Genomic DNA, 19948 nt, shown 5'->3' with positions numbered 1-19948 from the left:
AAAATACTATGGTGAGACCTCAGTAACAAATGCAAATCATGAGCAAGAATGCTGTTACTTTTCAATACATTTAAGGTTCTTAAGTCAAACAACACTACCCAGTGTTCTCTCCCAAATAATCACTATTGGTCCATGTGTAGTAAACTGGGAAAATACCATTCTTCATTTTTATCCAAGTTGGCCATCAATGAATTTCACTTAGTTCCTCAGACTTAACCAATGATGAAGGAACAGATTCAGCCCTAATGCAAACCAACCAACCCAGACACTAACAATGTCAGAGGGCTTAGAAAATGCCAATAAAGGACTTCACCTTTTTACAAACACAGCACACATTACTGAAGCTGTGCCAGATTACTACCTTACAGACCGTTACATCACTTAGAATTAATGGGGGGGTTCCAAGTAATCAACCATTAAGACAGTTTACTCACACGTACCTCCTCTGAGGTTATTTTGATAAAAATTAAAACATAAACATAAACATTCTCATAACTGATTGTATGCCTCTTAAAGAACCTAACCATCAAAGTTTCCATCTAATTAGCCAGTTTGGATTTATAATAGTGTTCAATTTGCTTCAAATAGGAATAGTTCAAATTAGTTTCAGCTAAGACCTACCTCGTTTGGGCTACAAATCTCTGCCTCAATATGACCACTACTTCTGCTTAGTAAAATAAAGACATTTTCCCCTGAGAATACATGAGACTAATTGAACAGATTAAAAGAGATGATTCAGATTTCTCAAACTAATTTAGTTCCAAACTATTACTTTCCAGAGTTAAGAAAATGAAAATTTTTTCAAGACGAAAATATTATGCAAAAATGTATAGAGCCGAGTAAGAAAAATATAGTACTTATTAAAAGCAATTATCTTACTGAAGAATTTTTTTAAATGTTACTTTAAAACTTAATCTATATTCTAACAAAAATGCCAGCTAAAAAAGTAAAGATAGATGTTTTAGGGCTTAAACACTTGGAAAAGGTGGATATATTTAAAGTTATTGGGAAGCTCAAACTGAAGTCCTACTTTCTCCATTTCCTACATATTGGTTTGAATTAGATCCATAATAGGGTGCCTAAGAGCTTAAGATACTAGTTTAGAAAATTCAGGACTAATCACAAAATTAATGAAAATCCATTATGTACATGACCATACATCAAGTGCTTATTTTGTCAAGAAACATCACACAGAAAAGTCAGATGATTTCTTTGCTATAAAAACAAAAAGTTATTATTTAAATGATTCAATGACAGAAATTAAAATACTGAGAAGGGGTTTTTAAAAATGAGTAAACTTTACTGTCATGAGACAGTTAGCATAAGTGGAATTGGGGGAATGTTTACTTATAAAAATCTGCCCTATAGCCAAATAGCCTTATAATTGAATCCCCTTTTAAAGGACTTTTCCATAAAAGTTACAATGAAGAGCAAACAAATTTCAATTTGGAATAACGCAGAAAGATTATTCAATATTAGGTCAATAACGACAACCTTTTAAAAAAGACATTCATGTCTGTATAAATTTTAGAGTATCTACTTCTAGGGTACATGTCTACTTTCATCAGCTTATTCAAACAAAATTTTAACTCAGTTAAAGTGGTGACTTCACCATTTTCTTTCATTTGCCAAGTTTTACCAGTGGATGTTACAGACACCTAAAAACTACATAATTCTCGAAATCTTATTTGTCTGAGTCACAGAATTACAAAAAAAAAATAAAATGGAACTACCTTAGTTCTCTATAGATATTACCTTCAACAGATTATGACATTACTAAATCTTTCCCACCCCCAGTACTCAAGCAGATAAGAGCCTGTATTTCCAGCACACTTTTATCAATTATCACCATTAGAATTAAGACAAGCAACTTAGAAAGATTTCAGCATATTGGGGGATGGTAGGTAATAAACAGATCTCCAATGAAGGACTCTTAAATGTTGATTACTGAGGTTATAAAATAGTCCAATGGAATATTTTGTCATGGAAGCAACAAAATTCTTTAAATATTAAAATCCTATTATAGTGAAAAACATGTTATTTAACAAGTCAAAATTTGTAATTTATTTAATGCATATTTTTTCTTTATGCTTCCAAGAATGAAAACCATATACAAACAATTCCAGGTTTGCTAAATGCTATACTGTTTATTCATTGTTACTGCTCAGAGTAAACTGCTATCTGGATAGAATCGTGGCTCAAACACAAGAAACAAAAGTAATTCAGGTTTGTTTTTGGCCTCTCTTCCAATTCCCTAATGATTCCCTATAACAAACACACACACACAACTTTTCTCACCAAATAAAAGCAAATTTTAGTTGGAAACAAATGTGGATACTTTTCACATGTGCATAAAACACACTGTTCAGTGAGGCTGAAAATGAACCTCAAAATAATCACTCCAAAACCATAGTTTAACATACTTTACCACAGGATCAGGTATCAAATTTCAGTTTCGATACCTGAAAATTAGTAATCCATCCATGCTGAAAGGTCTGTAACACCCAAATTCTGCTGTTATATCAACTATATGGTCTATACCCCCACATACACAAGCACACACATCGACACCACCTTCCCACCTTTACAGGGCTCTACATTAACATTTGCTCTAATGTGGTGAGGCTTGAAAATATTTTAAAATTAAGCATTTCCAGATGATCTTTTAGCCTTAACATTCAATGCATAAGTCGGTGATTAAGAATGCAGATTTTGGCCAAGCGCGGTGGCCCACGCCTGTAATCCCAGCACTTTGGGAGACCGAGGCGGGGGAATCACAAAGTCAGGAGATCGAGACCATCCTGGCTAACACGGTGAAACCCCATCTCTACTAAAAATACAAAAAATTAGCTGGGCGTGGTGGCACACACCTGTAGTCCCAGCTACTCAGGAGGCTGAAACAGGAGAATCGCTTGAATCCAGGAGGTGGAGGTTGTAGTGAGTTGAGATCGCGCTACTGCACTCCAGCCTGGGTGACAGAGCAAGACTCTGTCTCAAAAAAACAAACAAACAAAAAACAAAAAAGAATGCAGATTTTGGCCAGGCGCAGTGGCTCACACCTGTTACTCCAGCACTTTGGGAGGCTGAGATGGGTGGATCACCTGAGGTCAGGAGTTTGAGACCAGCCTTGCCAACACGGCAAAACCCCATCCCTACTGAAAAATACCGAAAAAACAGCCAGATGTGGTGGCAGGAGCCTATAATCCCAGCTACTCGGGAGGCTGAGGCAGGAGAATCGCTTGAACCCAGGAGGCAGAGGTTGCAGTGAGCCGAGATCGCACCACTGCACTCCATCCTGGGTGATAAGAATGAAACTCCGTCTCAAAAAAAAGAACGCAGATTTCAGTATCCGGTGGCATTTCCAATGATTAAACTTATCCTTGAGGTTAAATTTAATAGTTTATGGAGAAAATAAAACCAGTAAGATTTTCCTAGAAGTGAAAGTAGAAAATTTGAATGAAACATTTCTTGCCTCCAAATCAAAAACATCAAATTTTGTCAATTTACTGAAGTGCAATATAACACAAGCTTTACTGAAGTTGTTAATTATGTAACACAAAGCAAATTACATAAAATTGTGTATGAAATACTTATGTTTATTAACACCACAGTCAAACGTGAATATTAATATAGAGCCTTCTCTGCCAAAAGAGTATAAAAATCCTAAGTTTAATTAAATTTAGGGGCCTTCACCAAACTTGCTGCAAGTTTGGGGACATAAATATCCAACAGCCATAAAGCTGTGAAAGCCCCTATAAGGAATAAAATAAATCCCACTTGCCTCAGACTGAACAGGGCAACACTGAGACTCAGCCTCAGCCTGTCCTATGGCAGGGCTATAGGAAGAAGAAAATTTTAATTTTAGAAAAACAGTTCCCAATTAATTTAAAAGACATGCATTAAAATTTTTTTTAAAAAAATCCCATGATCAAGCAAGCAAAAGGAGCAGCTTTGTTTTTAACTACTGTCCACTACAATTCCATTCTTAGCCCGTACTTCTTTTTGTTGGGGAATCCCCCTCCCCAATTAATTAAATTTAATTAAGGTGAGTCTAAGTTCAAAATGTAACTTAGTGGAATAGGAGTACAGCAGGAATATTTTATTCATACCTAATGGCAAATGTGTGAGAGACTACTAAAATACTAAGTATTCAAATCAAGTAATTCCAGCCGCCACTCAAAAATTAATCCTCACCTGCTGTGGTCTTGTTACTGTTACACACTATGAAAACTTATACAACAGAAACTAGTGCCAGACAAATGTTTTCTTGTTTTTCTAAAAGGGGTGGATGTAAGGTAGAGCCAAAGCTGCCAGCCCTACTAACCTTACAGCTTCCTTAATTATGACAATCACAATGCCTGCCTGAATTATCAAGTCCCAAAAGTTGTCTTCTGTGAGGGAAGCTGGCATCCACTTTGACTCAACTTCATCTGTTACTTAAGGAAGGTTGAGTCAGTTAATTATATGAATATAATTTGCTCCGCTCATAATTCAACCACACTATGGACCCCAGAAGCATTTAGATAAAAGGTATTTTCTAGAAGCTTAATTACGTTTGGATGCATGCAAAAATTACACTTCAAATATATTAAATGGCTACACCACCTCTGAGACTATAGCTACAAACTCAGGAACTCATGAGCTTAAGTTTTATGTGTCAATGTCTAACACTTCCAATTAATTTTTAATTAGAATTCTATCCCATATTTAAAAGTTCCATTTTTGCCCATCAGACCTATACAGAGAGCAAAAAACCTTGCTATAAAGTATCAACCTTCTTTGCATAAAATGCAAATAAAGCTTCACATAATTTCTGAAACAGGTCTACTAACCCTATTGAAGTTTGTCAATAACCGTATACATGAAATTCTTGAGAATTTGGGAAAGCATCCCTTACTTATTCTAAATTTAATCACACCATTTTTTTTTTTTTTTTTGAGACGGAGTCTCGATCTGTCGCCCAGGCTAGAGTGCAGTGGTGCGATCTCCGCTCACTGCAAGCTCCGCCTCCCGGGTTCACGCCATTCTCCTGCCTCAGCCTCCAGAGCCTCCAGAGTAGCTGGGACAGGCGCCCGCCACTACGCCTGGCTAATTTTTTGTATTTTTAGTAGAGACGGGGTTTCACTGTGTTAGCCAGGATGGTCTTGATCTCCTGACCTCGTGATCTGCCCGCCTGGGCCTCCCAAAGTGCTGGGATTACAGGCGTGAGCCACTGCGCCCGGCCCATCACACCATTTTTATCTTCAAGATTTTCAACAGAGGTTTTCCTTCAGCAGTATATTAAGTGTGCTGCCAAATCAAAGCAGCATGTATTAATTTTGAAACCATTTAGGTAAGCAGAGGTTCAGAGGGGAAAGTGGTTTGGGACTTGGCTGCTGGCAGAAGGAAATACATTATTGGCAAAATATGTTATGTTTTATTTTCAAACTATGAAAATTTTTGTACCACTATGGTACCATAAGCACAAGAGCCAAAATCATTGAAGCCAAATAATCAGATATTTTAATTTATTTTTTGACAGAGTCTCGCTCTGTTGCCCAGGCTGGAGTGAAAGTAGCTCGCCGCAGCCTTGGAAGGAGGAAGATCCTCCTTCCTCAGCCTCTTGGGCAGCTGGGACCACAGACACACACTAACGCGCCTGGCTAATTTTTAAATGTTTTGTACAGATGGGGTTTTGCAATGTTGGCCAGGCTGGTCTCAAACTCCTGGACTCAAGCAATCCTCCCATCTCAGCCTTCCAGAGGGCTGGGATTACAGGTGTGAGCCACTGCATCCAGCCAATGTGAGTTAAAATAGCATTCAGCTTTATAATACTTGCAATGTTTTGCTTAAAGGTATGACTTTTATCTGTCACATAAATACAAACTCTTTTGTGATGGCTAAATCACTTTTCAATATATTTTCCTTCAAAGTTAAAGCCCTTTTTCTGTACAACTTCAGAGTTCATGTCTTTTATCTATACCTTCACAGGAAAGTTATAAAGAAATGTTACCATTTTCTTAGAAGTCTTAACTTTATAATGAGAAAAACTCAACTTGAGTTCATTATATTAATACTTTGCATAGGTTATTTGATGCCTAAAAAATCATAAAACTACCCTGCAAAAGTAAAGATCAGAAAAACAGATCCCAAAAAGGTCAACAAGAGCTATTATTTAGAGAGGTTGCAACACAAAATATTGAATAGCAGTCATCTCTACAGAAAAGCTCTCTGTAAGAACACAACATTCAAAATTTCCAAGGATAAAAAGTTGCACAGTAAGGCTACCTACGCTTAATAACAGAAGGTGCTCAAATGAATAATGTAATCTTCCAGGAACATAATAAAATTAAAAATTGCCAATCCATCTGTTAACCATCCCAACAGAGACACATTTAGATTCTCAGCATTACACTTAGAATATATAACCCATTAACAGCACAAGAAGCTATTACTGCATGCACCTAAGCTTCTAGAAGTTTGTACCTGAAAAGCTTCTGAGGTCCATGCAGTACTGAGTCTCAAAAATAATCAAAAGGAAATGAATGGGTCTGGCACTAGGCTCTAAACATCTCAGCAGGAAGGAAAAGTGTTAACAGTCGCATTTTAAGTATCTATGACACGTGATGTGTACTGACACCATAGAGGGTGGAAGGGTGATTATAAAGATTTCATACCCATTATGTAATGACTCATGTATCTAAGTTTTTCTCTTAACTGAAACATTAACATACAACTCTATGCAAATTCAGTTTAAAACATGCAGCTAAGAAATAACCTACAACTCAAAGACAGAATCCAATGATATATCAAAACTGCATTGGTAACTATGAATTTTATTACGTGGACATCTACTGTGGCATGCATCTGTACAAACCTTTCAGGCAGTGGTCCACAGCTGGGTTATGAATAAAAAGGCATAAATTTTTCTCTCATTTTATTACAATGAAGTTTAACAGTACAGAAAAGTCACATGACCTTGGTGGGTCAGATTTCTTAAACCCTGCAACATGAGGAACTCTAAATACATTAAATATTGTTACACATTCAGACTTCCAATGTACAAGTACTTGGAAACAGTTACAGCCCTCACCAAGCTAGGTTGGGGACATGAAGTCCAACAGCATCTGAAATGCTGTGAAGGCAAACTTTACAAATAGCAATGTAAGCTTACAGAACTTGCCTTTACTAAGGTGGTATGTTCATGTAATTCCAGCGCCTTCACAATTTAACGAACCAAATTTACTATACTTCACTTCTAAAAACCTAGATGAAACATGAAAAAGAAGCCATACAGTATAAATTGCAACTTTAGGAAAAGTTCCTGCTTTATTATTCCAAATAATTTTTCCCATGTAAAATAAATGTCCAATAGTTCCTGGTATGTGGGAAGATAATGTTTGTTAAAGTCACAATGAAGCCTTATTGACGGAAGCTTGGCTATATAAACAGCACAAGTTGAGAAAAGGTTTAATCTCCAAACCTATTAGACTGGATGAAGTAAGATCAGTAACGGCCACCTTGCGACATTACAGGAGGTCTCATTCCCATCGGAGGTCGAGGAGGCCCACCCTGGTAAGGGGGCACCATTGGCGGTCCCTGCCCATATGGGGGCATAGCACCAGGAAGATATCCTGGCATGCCTTGATGATGACCACCATACTGACCTAAAAAAACAAGAATTTCAAACACAAAAAAATAGATTGTTACGCATTGTACTTTTAAATGCAACATATACTGCAGATAAATTTAATATTTTATGCGTGAACTTAGAAAATCCACTGAATATGAAAAACATAAAAAGAGGAATACCATGAGGTGGCATTGGGGGTCTCATTCCTTGTTGCTGTGGGATGCCTGGCTGTGGTGGCATCATACCTCCAATTGGTCCAACTGGTGGATTACCGATGGGGGCCTGTCCTGGCCGAGGAAGATTACGTTGATACTTAGGTAACTGTGCCCTTCTCTCTTCCTGGGAATAAAAATAAGCGCAAGGCTAAATACTCAAATGCAGAGGCTCATCAAGCATAAAGGCATGCATCTAAAATCTTACAACGTTAAGAGTAATTTTCAAAAATTTACCCTTACATCCCAAACTATTTACTTTTGCCAGACAAACCAATCCAACTACTTAAACTCTAGATACCTTAAAACTTCACCTATTTGTAAACTTGAAGCATGGCTAACAACTTTCCAGGAATTACAAATTGCTTCAACAAGAAACTATCTAATGAAGTATTGTTATTAAATTTTTTTTTTTTTTTTTGAGACAGAGTTTCACTCATTGCCCAGGCTGGAGTGCAATGGCCTGGTCTCGGCTCACCACAACCTCCGCCTCCTGGGTTCAAGGGATTCTCCTGCCTCAGCCTCTGGAGTAGCTGGGATTACAGGCATGCACCACCACACCCGGCTAATTTTGTATTTTTAGTAGAGATGGGGTTTCTCCATGTTGGTGAGGCTGGTCTCAAACTCCCGACCCTCAGGTGATCCACCCGCCTCGGCCTCCCAAAGTGCTGGGATTACAGGTGTGAGCCACTGCGTGCCCGGCCAACATTCTATTTTTTCTTTCTTTTTTTTTTTTTTTTGAGATGGAGTCTTGCTCTGTTGCCCAGGCTGGAGTGCAGTGGTGCAATCTTGGCTCAACGCAACCTCCACCTCCCAGGTTCAACTGATTATCCCGCCTCAGTCTCCTGAGTAGCTGGGATTACAGGCGCCCGCCACTACACACCGCTAATTTTTGTATTGATGAGGTTTCACCATGTTGGCCAGGCTGGTCTTAAACTCCTGATCAAGTGATCTGCCTGTCTTGGCCTCCCAAAGTGCTGGAATTATAGGCCCGAGCCACCATGCCTGGCCATTATCAACATTCTAAACGTTAACTTCATATCAAAATTAATTCATTTATATGGGACTTAAAGGATCTGCAGATCTACTTCACACTTAACGTTTATTCAATTAACATATGCAAACTTATGTTTAACTAAAATGATTTTTAAGAGAGTTAAGAATCTGACTTACTGTCTTCTTTTTAGAAACAGTCTGGAGGAAGGGGAGAGAAAGCATCTAAGACCGAAACATGCAATATCCGTCCACTTTAAGTATTTTATGATTTCTTAAGAATCAGAATGGTAAAAACCACTTAGTAAGCATTAAACCAGATCACAGACCATGTGAGTTCAAATTAACACTTATTTTAAAGGGACGAACTGCTATAATGGCTTTAAATCGAGTGCTGCTCGTAGAAAACTAAAAGCAACTTACCAGGGATATATCCTCATCTGGATGGATCAACTTACTGGTTGCACTAGTTGTTGTAAGTGTAGCAGGCTTACTTGTTATTGAAGCCGCTGGTTTAGCTGCAGTACTATTTGTTGTACTAGTTGTTGAAGCTGTAGACTGTGTATAAGCAGGGAATGTAGGCTTTGGGGGTTCTGTAGTTGTTGCAGGGGTACTATTTAAGGGTTTGAAATCTGTACCAACAGGTCCTTGGACAGCTGCCTGAGCCTGTTAAAATACAATACTTCATCAACAAAACTTCAAAACCTTAAATTAACTATATCTACAACAGTTTAACTTAAAACAAGGCATCAACATTAAATAAAGGACCAAACTTTAAATGAAATTAAAACAAAGTTAACATGTGATAAACACTCCACAAAATTCGAGATAACCCATAAAAATATCAAAAGATGCTGGGTTAAAGTCACACCCACAACACAGCAGTGGAAATAAGATTGTATATTTAACTTGTTAGATGTCTTCTACCTCCTCACCAAAAATTAAATTTACAATGCTTTGTATTTATTCCAGATTGCTGAAATACAGTATCTTATAATAGAGTAGCATGTGTTCTATTTTTAATGTTCTATTAATAAGTTTAGTATTAATCTATCAAACAGCTAAAAAAAAAAAACTACAGAATATGAGTTTAAACTCCAGCTACTAAGTATAACATGAACAATGAGTGTAAATGGTGACACATTAAAAATACATCCTTTAGTAGTATTCTATAAAATCCCCTCCAGATTAACAATGACTGGATAATTATCACGGACAAAATGGTTAATTTAGCAGGATCTTTTAAAGTACCAAGTTATCAGTAACAAATGTGTTACTTTTCATAATAACACACACCTAAAACATGTAGACTAGGCCAACTTTAGAACAAAGCAGTATTAAATTTTCTTACATTAAATGTGATGCATTAAACAGCATAAATCAAAATAGCTTAATCATGCATCAGGCTAACCATTGGCCACTATAATGCATTTACTGCTTACATGCTTTTAACCCTTTAGAACCATAGGAGTTTGGGGTAGTTTTGTTCAGCATGAATTCAAATTTTTAAATACCATTTGACTTATATAGCATTAATTTTGCTTTAAAAAAGTAAACACAGTATATTTTTGGAAAAATATTCATTTTTTAAGTAGGGTCCAAAGGGTTAAGTTATAAAGCCATTTTAACAATTTTAAACTGCAACTTCCTGCGTACTTGTGCTGTGCTAGGAAACAGAGCTTTAGAAGATGCAGACAGACTTTCTGAATTGGATGAAGCTGTACTTGAGCTTGTGACAGGTGTCCCCATCTGTAGCATAAAAGAAAGGAAACAATGAAAAGTCTCCAAACAAATGGGTCAAAATAAGCCATGTGGTAGACTTTTTAGTAGATTGCATATTTGTAAATGCAAAATTTAATGCAATCAAATGTCACTTATTTTAAAAGGCAGGCAGTTAATGCATTTACAATAAACAAAATTAAAGTATGAGCCTCAAAATTTTAATTCTATACCAATAAAACCTAGTTAACTAGTTTCTTTTCTAAAACTACTGTTTTGCATTATTTCAAGAATGATACCTGAAACTGAGAATGATGTACAAATACTGACACTTCAATCCAATTCTGTATCAATGATTCTCTACAAAAGATTTTTGCCAAAAGTTTTACATCTCTCAATACATAAAATTCCCACCCACCATAAAAGCTAGGTTAATGTGCTTAACAAAAAGGCACTTAAAGAAAATGCTTTTAATTTAGCACCCACAAACAGAAAAAAAAAATTTAAAAAAATCTAAGGGATAATCTAAAAAAGAAAACGAATAAACATACATCCTGATCTAAATTCTGAATAAGTTAAATCTGAGTCTACTTAACTCTCAATGAAACAAGGAAAAAAAGCAAAGGTGTTAACCATTATGTGCACACCATATAGCACAGAAGCATCTTTCACTATGCTCTGGAAAAAAAGTTTTGAAAAAAGACCAGTAAGAAATACTAGCGTGCCTAGGTCAAAAGCCATTTACACCATTTTAGCACAAGTGCGGCATTGTAGCTCATCACTGTTCCATACTAGAGGCAGAGCCTGACAAATGATTTGCTACCGTCTTAAGAATGCTCATCTTTGGTGTCCTTCCATTCAGTTTAGTCAGTAAAGGAAAACTTCTAAACACTCCAGATATTAAACTTTCACTAGCTTAAAAAACAAAAACAAAAACAAAAAAAACTAAGAATAAATAGGGTTCACAACTATGAAAAAGTAACATACTAACTTTGGCTCCATTCAACCTTTTATGGGTAGAGGGAATCAGTGTGTAAACATGGAAGCGGATAAGCCACCTTTTAGTATATTTAATATTAAAAATATTGTAAACAAAAAAATTGACTTATGAAAATTTCAAAGACTTCTGTGAACAGTTAACTGTACTTTATCTTTAAATATAAGTGCACTCCTTTTCAGGATTTTCACCTTACCTGTCCAGCACTGGGGAAAAGAGGCTTAGTAACTGGAGGCTGTGGAGCAGGTACGGTTGCTGTTGGTGCAGGTGGTCTATTAAGAATACCTGGCGCTGAAACAGCCTGTGCTTGGGTCATTGGAGGAATTCCAGGACGTGGAACAGGTGGGGGCATACCTGCAGAGAAGAAATGTTTGGGGAAATTGAGTCACTGAAAAATTTAGTGTAGGAAAAAACGCTTCTATACTACAAAGTTATTAACAATTAACTGCTCAATGACTCGACTAAATCCAAGGAACTTAGGCATTTGCCCCATGCAACATTCTTACCTCAAATTTTCCCTTCCTTTGTACTGCTTCAGAATTTTACAAAGTGGAAGATAACACTAGACCCTGCTGCATGGGCAAAACATTTGGCAATTATGCTTACTGGTCCTACTGATTTAGCAAACTTCTTGCAATATATAAAAGAATTATTTCAATCATCTACAAGATACAGATATTTAAATGCTCCCTGAACCCTAGTGCAAATTACAGTAAAAACTGATGAATCAAATATCATGAACAATAAAAACTTTTCCAAAGTTAAACATATCACTACTACATACTTTAAACTTCCTCAACATGACAAAACTTTTAATGACTTCACATTCTCAAATGAACATCAATTATTATTCTATATTCTTTTAAATACCTAAATATGTGTCACAACATAATGTATATGGAACTGCCTGGCAATTATTCATAGTTTGTTGATGCTTTATTTTTCCTGTGTCCATTTACATCAACTATCATTTCAGTACTCTAAATATGCTATGGATTGCAAACACACCAACACAAAAAGCAGGCTAGGGCCAGGCACGGTGGCTCACAACTATAATCCCAGCACTTTGGGAGGCCGAGGTAGATGGATCAGGAGGTCAGGAGTTCGAGACCAGCCTGACCAACATGGTGAAACCCCATCTCTATTAAAAATACAACAATTTGTCGGGTGTGGTGGCACACGCCTATAATCCCAGCTACTCAGGAGGCTGAGGCAGGGGAGAATCGCTTGAACCCAAGAGGCGGATGTTGTGGTGAGCTGAAATCGCACCACTGCTCTCCAGCCTGGGCGACAGACCAAGACTCCATCTCAAAAAAAAAGAAAAAGAAAAAGAAAAAAAGAAAAAAAAAATCTGATAGCCTCGTGTGGCACATCTTGCTGGCCAACCAAATCCCTTTCCTTGTGCTGTATTTCCTGCTTTATAGGCCAAATTCTATATACTTAATTTCCCAGGTTCCCTCACAGCATAATATGTAAGGAGCTAAAGAGCTTCTGGGAAAGTTATTTTGCTTCCAAATAGAAGAAAAAGGAGGCCAAGTGCTGAGGTTCACTCACACCTGTAATCCCAGCACTTCGGGAGGCTGCGGCTGCAGTGAGCTATGATCGTGCCACGGCACATCAGCATGGGTATCAGACCAACACCCTGTCTCCAGAAAAAAAAAAAAGAAGAAGAAGAAAAGAAAATGTAGAGTGCACTACAACCGACACCCCTTCTTGTCTGAGCCGTCTTATAACCAAATGACATTTCTGAGGAAGAAAAGCTAAGGTTAGCAAAGTCAAAAAAGCATGGGTTAATAAATATCATCGAGCCACTGAATCTATCACTTTTTTGTTGACTGAGACAATAAATGCCTACACCTTTTAATATAGTTTGTTGGGGACGGGCACAGTGGCTCACGCCTGTAATCCCAGCACTTTGGGAGGCCAAGGCAGGCGGATAACCTGAGGTCAGGAGTTTGAGACCAGCTGGCCAACATGGCAAAACCCCGTCTCTACTAAAAATACAAAAATGAGCCAGGCGTGGTAGTGGGCGTCTGTACTCCCAGCTACTCGAGAGGCTGAGGCAGGAGAATCACTTGAACCCCAGAAGCAGAGGTTGCAGTGAGCCAAGATCATGCTCTAGCCTGGGTGACAGAGCGAGATTCCATCTCAAAAAAAAAAAAAAAAAAGTTTGCTGGATTTCTCTATTACTTGTCTAAAACATTCCTGACAAATACAAGCGCTCTTAAGTACATGAGATTCAGCACACAGGCCGTGACTCACTTTGGCTGCTTTGAAACCTATCTTAAGTACATGAGATTCAGCACACAGGCCATGACTCACTTTGGCTGCTTTGAAACCTATCATCTATTTCAAACTTCAAGAAAGGGCCAGCCAGGCGTGGTGGCTCACGCCTGTAATCCCAGCACTTTGGGAGGCCGATGCGGGTGGATCACCTGAGGTCAGAAGTTCAAGACCAACCTGGTCAACATGGTGAAACCCCATCTCTGCTAAATACACAAAAATTAGCCGGGTGTGGTGGCAGGCACCTGTAATCCCAGCTACTCAGGAGGCTGAGGCAGAAGAATCGCTTGAACCTGCGAGGCAGAGGTTGCAGTGAGCCGAGATATCTACTAAAATACATTTTTTAAAAAAGGGTCCATATAACACTTCTCACACGAACTTGCAACTTACAAAAATTTTTAAATTTCATTATACCAACGCCCACAGACGTCTAAAAAAACTTAAGAAATAAAGCCTGTACATCATATTAAAAGGAAATTGTCTAACATATCATACCTGGTGGCATTCCAGGCATCAGAGGTGGTATTCCTGGTCCAGGTGGCATCATTCCACCCATTGGCATCATTCTATTAGAAAGCAAATTTCAAGAAACAGTAAGTTAATGAACAACATAAACCATTAAAAAATATTCTGGCTAAAGCCTGAAACAACACTAGATAGAAGACTTGAATCTGACCTCTAATACTGAAATGAATCAAAGCTGAAAGAACACACAACACACTGTAACAATCCTATCAAAATAAACTGTCTAAAACCCAGCAAACTCTTTTGTTTACCAATAAAAGAAAAAAAAATGTTGACAAAACATTTAAAGTCATTGAGAACAAATATACTGTCAGTATGTACAAGAGGCCTCATCTAAAATATGTGTAATGGGAAAGCAAATTCACCACTTCTTCCATTTGGAAAATATCCACACAGAGTATTAAAGAAAAAGAAGAAATCTCTAGCTCAGAGTTGTGTTGGATTTTGAAAAGAAAAAGACTGAATGAACATACCCTGTGAAATGAGATTTTTTATTTGGCTAAGTGCAGCAGCTCACACCTATAATCCCAGAAGTTTTGAGAGGCCAAGGCTCAAGGACTGCTTGAACCCAGGAGTTCAAGACCAGGCTGGGCAAAAAGTGAGCCCGTATCTTTTTAAAAAAGCAAAAATTTTAAACATTAGCTGGGTGCAGTAGTGTGCGCCTGTAGTCCCAGATAGGGGGCTGAGGTGGGAGAATCACTTGAGCCCAGGAGGTCAGGGCTGCAGTAAGCTGTGACTGCACCACTGCACTGTAGTCTGGGCGACAGAGTAAGAGACCCCGTGTCAAATACATACACACACACACACATACTTTTTTTTTTTCTTTTTTAGAGAAAGGAAATACTACCACCAAAATTAAAGACACTCAAAAGTAAAACCAGATGGCCTATTTACAATAACTACCTAACACTAAACCATGACTTAAAAACACAACCCACTTATTTTTTTCCCCTAAAAGAGCTCACCTTCAAATATCAGTGTCCAATTCACTTAAAAAATGACAAATTGGTCAATTTTCTTTAAAATTTTTTAAATTTTTGTGGGTAAATTCAGTTCTTGATTTAAAATTTTTATCAGAAGATTAACTTCTATTAATAGATTAGAAAATTCCATTACATCCTATAATAATAAAGCATGTAATTTCATAGAATATAGTCTTTCTTAAATACTAACCCTTATTATCAGGTCCCATTACTTTCAATAGTTTGGAGAAAATCACTGCACGTTTGAAGTATGTTTATATGGGTCTATTACTATTTCCTAAAAGATGTTTTATTTTCCTTCTTTAAGAGACCTGCGTTAATTAGCTTGCAAGTTTTAGTGAGGAAGGTTAGAAAATTTCTCAAGTCAAATGAATAGATACCATTAAACACACACATAAAAAAAAATGACAGTATGATTATACCTCCTGAATTACATTATGAATGAGATGCTTACATGTTTTCACCGCAAAATGACTGGGTGTATTTTCTCTGATGATGCAATCTGTGAAAATGTATGACAAAATCAAAATCTAACTGTGATTTTCAAAATACAGTGGGAAAGTGTATTGTATACCTCTCACATCCAACAATATTTAAGTAAAAGTGATGGGCACAAGCACCTCATATTCATTTTAGTTTTGATGCTTTGACAAATAAATCATTTACAGTTTCTCTGCTTCTTGTCACAACTACAAAGTGTCACAGATAATTCTGAATCTCAGAAACGCAAATCTATAAATAACCAACTACTTTAATCACAGTAAATGCAATTGAAGTAGATGGTTGCTTACATATACCCTAAAACCCAAAAATCTATTACTCAGAGGCAAATTTATATTCCTTAAATTCATTGGTTGATCCCTTTATTAGACAAGATTTATAGAGCCCATACCTTCTAGAAGCAAAAAATGGAAAGTAACATTTCATTCATATAACATCCAAATTGAAAAAGATCAACTACTAGGCAAAAGCCTACAACACAATTAAAAGAATTTTCTTACCCAGGTGGCATGCCTGGCATAACTGGTGGCATTCCTGGCATCAGAGGAGGAACACCTGGCATTAATGGAGGTATGCCTACAAGCAAGAATTTCAATCAAAATAATAACAAATATTAAAGAGTTAGAGGAAAGAAAGTAATACTTCGATACAATATCAATAATGTCCTAAAAATGTTAGATTTTAAGCAATCCGATGTGCTACCTGGAGGCATTCCTGGTGCTCCCGGTACTGGTGGCAGTCCCGGCTGTGCCATTGGGGGAATATAACCTTGTTGAGGTTGAACAGGCTGTGGCTGAAATGAAGTAGAGGCTGCGGAGTCGTCGTCGTCATATTCATCAGAATCATCTTGTTGCTTCTTTTTTTGACTTTCTGTTAAAAAAAAATCTTAATTATTTCCATAGAGTAAAAACTAAGTAAGTTTATTTACAACATTCAATATTTAAAAACACGTATATGGGTAAAATTAGTTCATGAGATTTTTCTTCCCCAAAAATTCAATTAATACTGCTCTATGTTCAAATGTGTTTTCACCCTATATTAAACAAGGTTAACGTTCTTTCCCTGTCCTATAAAAGGTAAAATGATTATCCTAAATCAGTATTTTTTCTTTTAAATTTTTAGTAGGGTCTTGCTCTGTAACGCAGGCTGGACAGCAGTAGCACGACTGCAGCTCACTGCACTCTCAAACTCCTGGGCTGAAGTGATCCTCCCGCCTCAGTCTCCCAAGTAGCTGGGACCGCAGACACATGCCACCACACTGGACCTTTTTTTTTTTTTTTTTGTAAAGGTGAGGTCTTGAACTTTTGGCCTCAAGTGATCCTACGGCCTCAGCCACGTAAAGCACTGAAATTATAGGAGTCCTTCATTTTCATATGCCTTAACACTTGCTAATTCTATTTGGAATTCAATTATGAATAATAATGTAAGAAAATGGAATGATCCAAATGGTACTGCATATATACAAATCAAGCATGTCTTCAAAAACAGAGCTCAAATTTTAAATTCCAAATAAATCTATCATCTACCATTCAATTTTATCTACCTTATCTATCAAGTGATCAATCAATCGATTTATCTAGATAAGATCTCACTCTGTTGCCCAGACTGGAGTGAAGAATTCACAGCTCACTGAAGCCTCAACCCCCTGGGCTCAAGAGATCCTCCTACCTCAGCTGAGACTATAGGCATGTGCCACCACGCCCAGCTAATTTTTGTATTTTTTTTTGTAAAGACAGGGTGTCTTTCTCTATTGCCTAGGTTGGTCTCCCAATTTCTGGGCTCAAGCAATCTTCCTGCACTGCCTCCCCATAGTGCTGGGACTACAGGTGTGAGCCACTGCAACTACCCTACCATTAAATTTATAATTGAAAATACTAACTCTGGGCTTAAGTGAGGCTGAAAGAAGAATATTATCACAAGGGGAGAGAGATGGTGGCTCACACCTGTAATCTCAGCACTTTGGGAGACCTCAGCGGGTAGACTGCTTGAGGTCAGGAGTTTGAGACCAGCCTGACCAACATGGTGAAACCCCTTTTCTACTAAAAAATATAAAAACTAGGCCAGGTGTGGTGACTCACGTCTCCAATCCCAGCACTTTGGGAGGCCAAGGCGGGCAGATCACGAGGTCAGAAGTTCAAGACCAGCCTGACCAACATGGTGAAACCCCGTCTCTACTAAAAACACAAAAATTAGCCAGGTGTGGTGGCGCACACCTCTAATTCCAGCTACTCCGAAGGCTAAGGCAGGAGAATCGCTTGAACCTGCGAAGCAGAGGTTGTGGTGAGCCAAGATCGCACCACTGCACTCCAGCCTGGGCAACAGAGTGAGACTCCGTCTCAAAACAAAAACAAAAACAAACAAAAATCAGCTGGGTGTGGTGGCACACACCTGTAGTCCCAGCTACTCAGGTGGCTGAGGCACAAGAATCACTTAAGGCTGGGCATGGTGGCTTGCGCCTGTAATCCCAGCATTTTGGGAGGCCGAAGTGGGCAAATCACAACTTAGGGTCTGGAGTTTGAGACCAGCCTGGCCAACATGGTAAAACCCTGTATCTAAAAACACAAAAACCAGCCAGGCGTGGTGGTGCATGCCTGTAGTGCCAGCTACTCAGGAGGCCGAGGCAAGAGAATCGCTTGAACCTGGGAGGCAGAGGTTGCAGTGCAGTGAGCCGAGATCATGCTACTGCACTCTAGCCTGGCAACAGAGCAAGACTCCACCTCAAAAAAAGAAAAACACAAACCAACAATCACTTAAACCCTGGAGGTAGAAGATGCAGAGAGCCGAGATCACACCACTGTACTCCAGCCTCGGCTAGACAGAGTAAGCCTCTGTCTCAATAAAAATAAAAATAAAACTTATCCCAATATTTACCTTGCGTTTTCTGTTCAAGAAGTCGTCGTCTTTCATCCATGTCTTTTTCTGGAATACCTTCCATACCATATATTTCCAATTCTATGTCTGTTCTTCCAGGTATTGCATTTGGTACGGCATCTATTGTTTCTTTATGTACCTAACAACAACAATTTCCATTAGATAAAAGTCTTTTTTAAGAATAATTCCAAGTTAATCAAAGACTGCTTAGTATAAAGAATAAATGTTCTATAGGGAGGCCATGTAGAGCCAACTCCCAGTTTTGCCATTCACTAGTTCTGTGACATTAAGCATGTCAGTGGACTTCTAAGCCTCAGTTTACTTCACCTACATAATAGCTAATTTCTAGAGTTGTTTTTAGGATTAAATATTGTATATAAAAAACACTTGACAAGATGTCTAACACACAGTAAGCATTCAATAAACATTCTTTTACCAAATAATCTTGATTACTTCAATAATTAGCAGTAACTAGTAGTCCTATCCAAATCAGGGATGTTTCAAGTGTGAATTAAGTAAAGATTATGAAACAGCCTCATATTAAGAATTAGAAATAGGCTGGGTGCAGTGGCTCATGCTTGTAATCCCAGCACTTTGGGAGGCCGAGGCGGGCAGATCACGAGGTCAGGAGATCAAGACCACGGTGAAACCCCGTCTCTACTAAAAATAAAAAAAATTAGCCGGGAGTGGTGGCGGGCGCCTGTAGTCCCAACTACTCGGAGAGGCTGAGGCAGAAGAATGACGTGAACCCAGGAGGCGGAGCTTGCAGTGAGCTGAGATTGCGCCACTGCACTCCAGCCTGGGTGACAGAGCAAGACAAAAAAAAAAAAGAATTAGAATATAGCCAAGCGAGGTGGCTCACATCTGTAATCCCAGCACTTGGAGGCCGAGACAGGTGGATCACCTGAGGTCAGGAGTTTGAGACCAGCCTGGCCAACATGGCAAAACCCTGTCCCAACTAAAAATACAAAAATTAGCTGGGTGTGGTGGGGGCTGCCTGTAATCCCAGCTACTGGGGAGGCTGAGGAGGGAGAATCACTTGAAGTGAGCAGAGGTCGCACCACTGCAATCCAGCCTGCGCGAGAGGCAGAGTCCCTCAAAAAAAAAAAAAAAAAAAAATTAGCGGGGCGTGGTGGTGCACACCCGTAATCCCAGCCTGTCTGAGGCATGAGAATCACTTGAACCTGGGAGGCAGAGGTTGCAGTGAGCACTCCAGCCTGGGCCGATACTGCGAGACTGTCTCCAAAAAAAA

General features: G+C 38.4%; 1 protein-coding gene across 6 annotated transcripts in view; it reads right to left on the bottom strand.

Annotated features, from left to right (window-relative positions):
* ZNF207 (zinc finger protein 207) overlaps positions 1-19948 on the bottom strand; it is a 42641-nt gene that overhangs the window by 14571 nt on the left and 8122 nt on the right. Inside the window, exons 3-13 of one of the 6 annotated variants that reach the window (XR_009215178.1) lie at positions 18697-18835; positions 16528-16695; positions 16326-16401; positions 15779-15826; positions 14312-14382; positions 11730-11887; positions 10474-10566; positions 9241-9483; positions 7792-7951; positions 7463-7646; positions 3782-3836 (exon numbers count right to left, since the gene is read on the bottom strand). Coding sequence is in view for 5 of the 6 variants with exons in the window: in XM_032162941.2 (XP_032018832.1) it covers positions 7486-7646; positions 7792-7951; positions 9241-9483; positions 10474-10566; positions 11730-11887; positions 14312-14382; positions 15779-15826; positions 16326-16401; positions 16528-16695; positions 18697-18835 (1317 nt within the window). In the remaining variant the exon portion in view is untranslated. Of the gene's footprint in view, positions 1-3781; positions 3837-6903; positions 7647-7791; positions 7952-9240; positions 9484-10473; positions 10567-11729; positions 11888-14311; positions 14383-15778; positions 15827-16325; positions 16402-16527; positions 16696-18696; positions 18836-19948 lie in introns of those variants that run through there. The other 5 variants (XM_032162941.2, XM_058445178.1, XM_032162945.2 and 2 more) reach the window with 5 other exon arrangements.

The sequence above is a fragment of the Hylobates moloch genome, unplaced genomic scaffold (genome assembly GCF_009828535.3).
Source record: "Hylobates moloch isolate HMO894 unplaced genomic scaffold, HMol_V3 SCAFFOLD_10, whole genome shotgun sequence".
Classification (NCBI taxonomy): Eukaryota; Metazoa; Chordata; class Mammalia; order Primates; family Hylobatidae; genus Hylobates; species Hylobates moloch.
The sequence above is the reverse complement of the archived record's forward strand: the minus strand, read 5'-3'. Positions and strand labels throughout refer to the sequence as shown.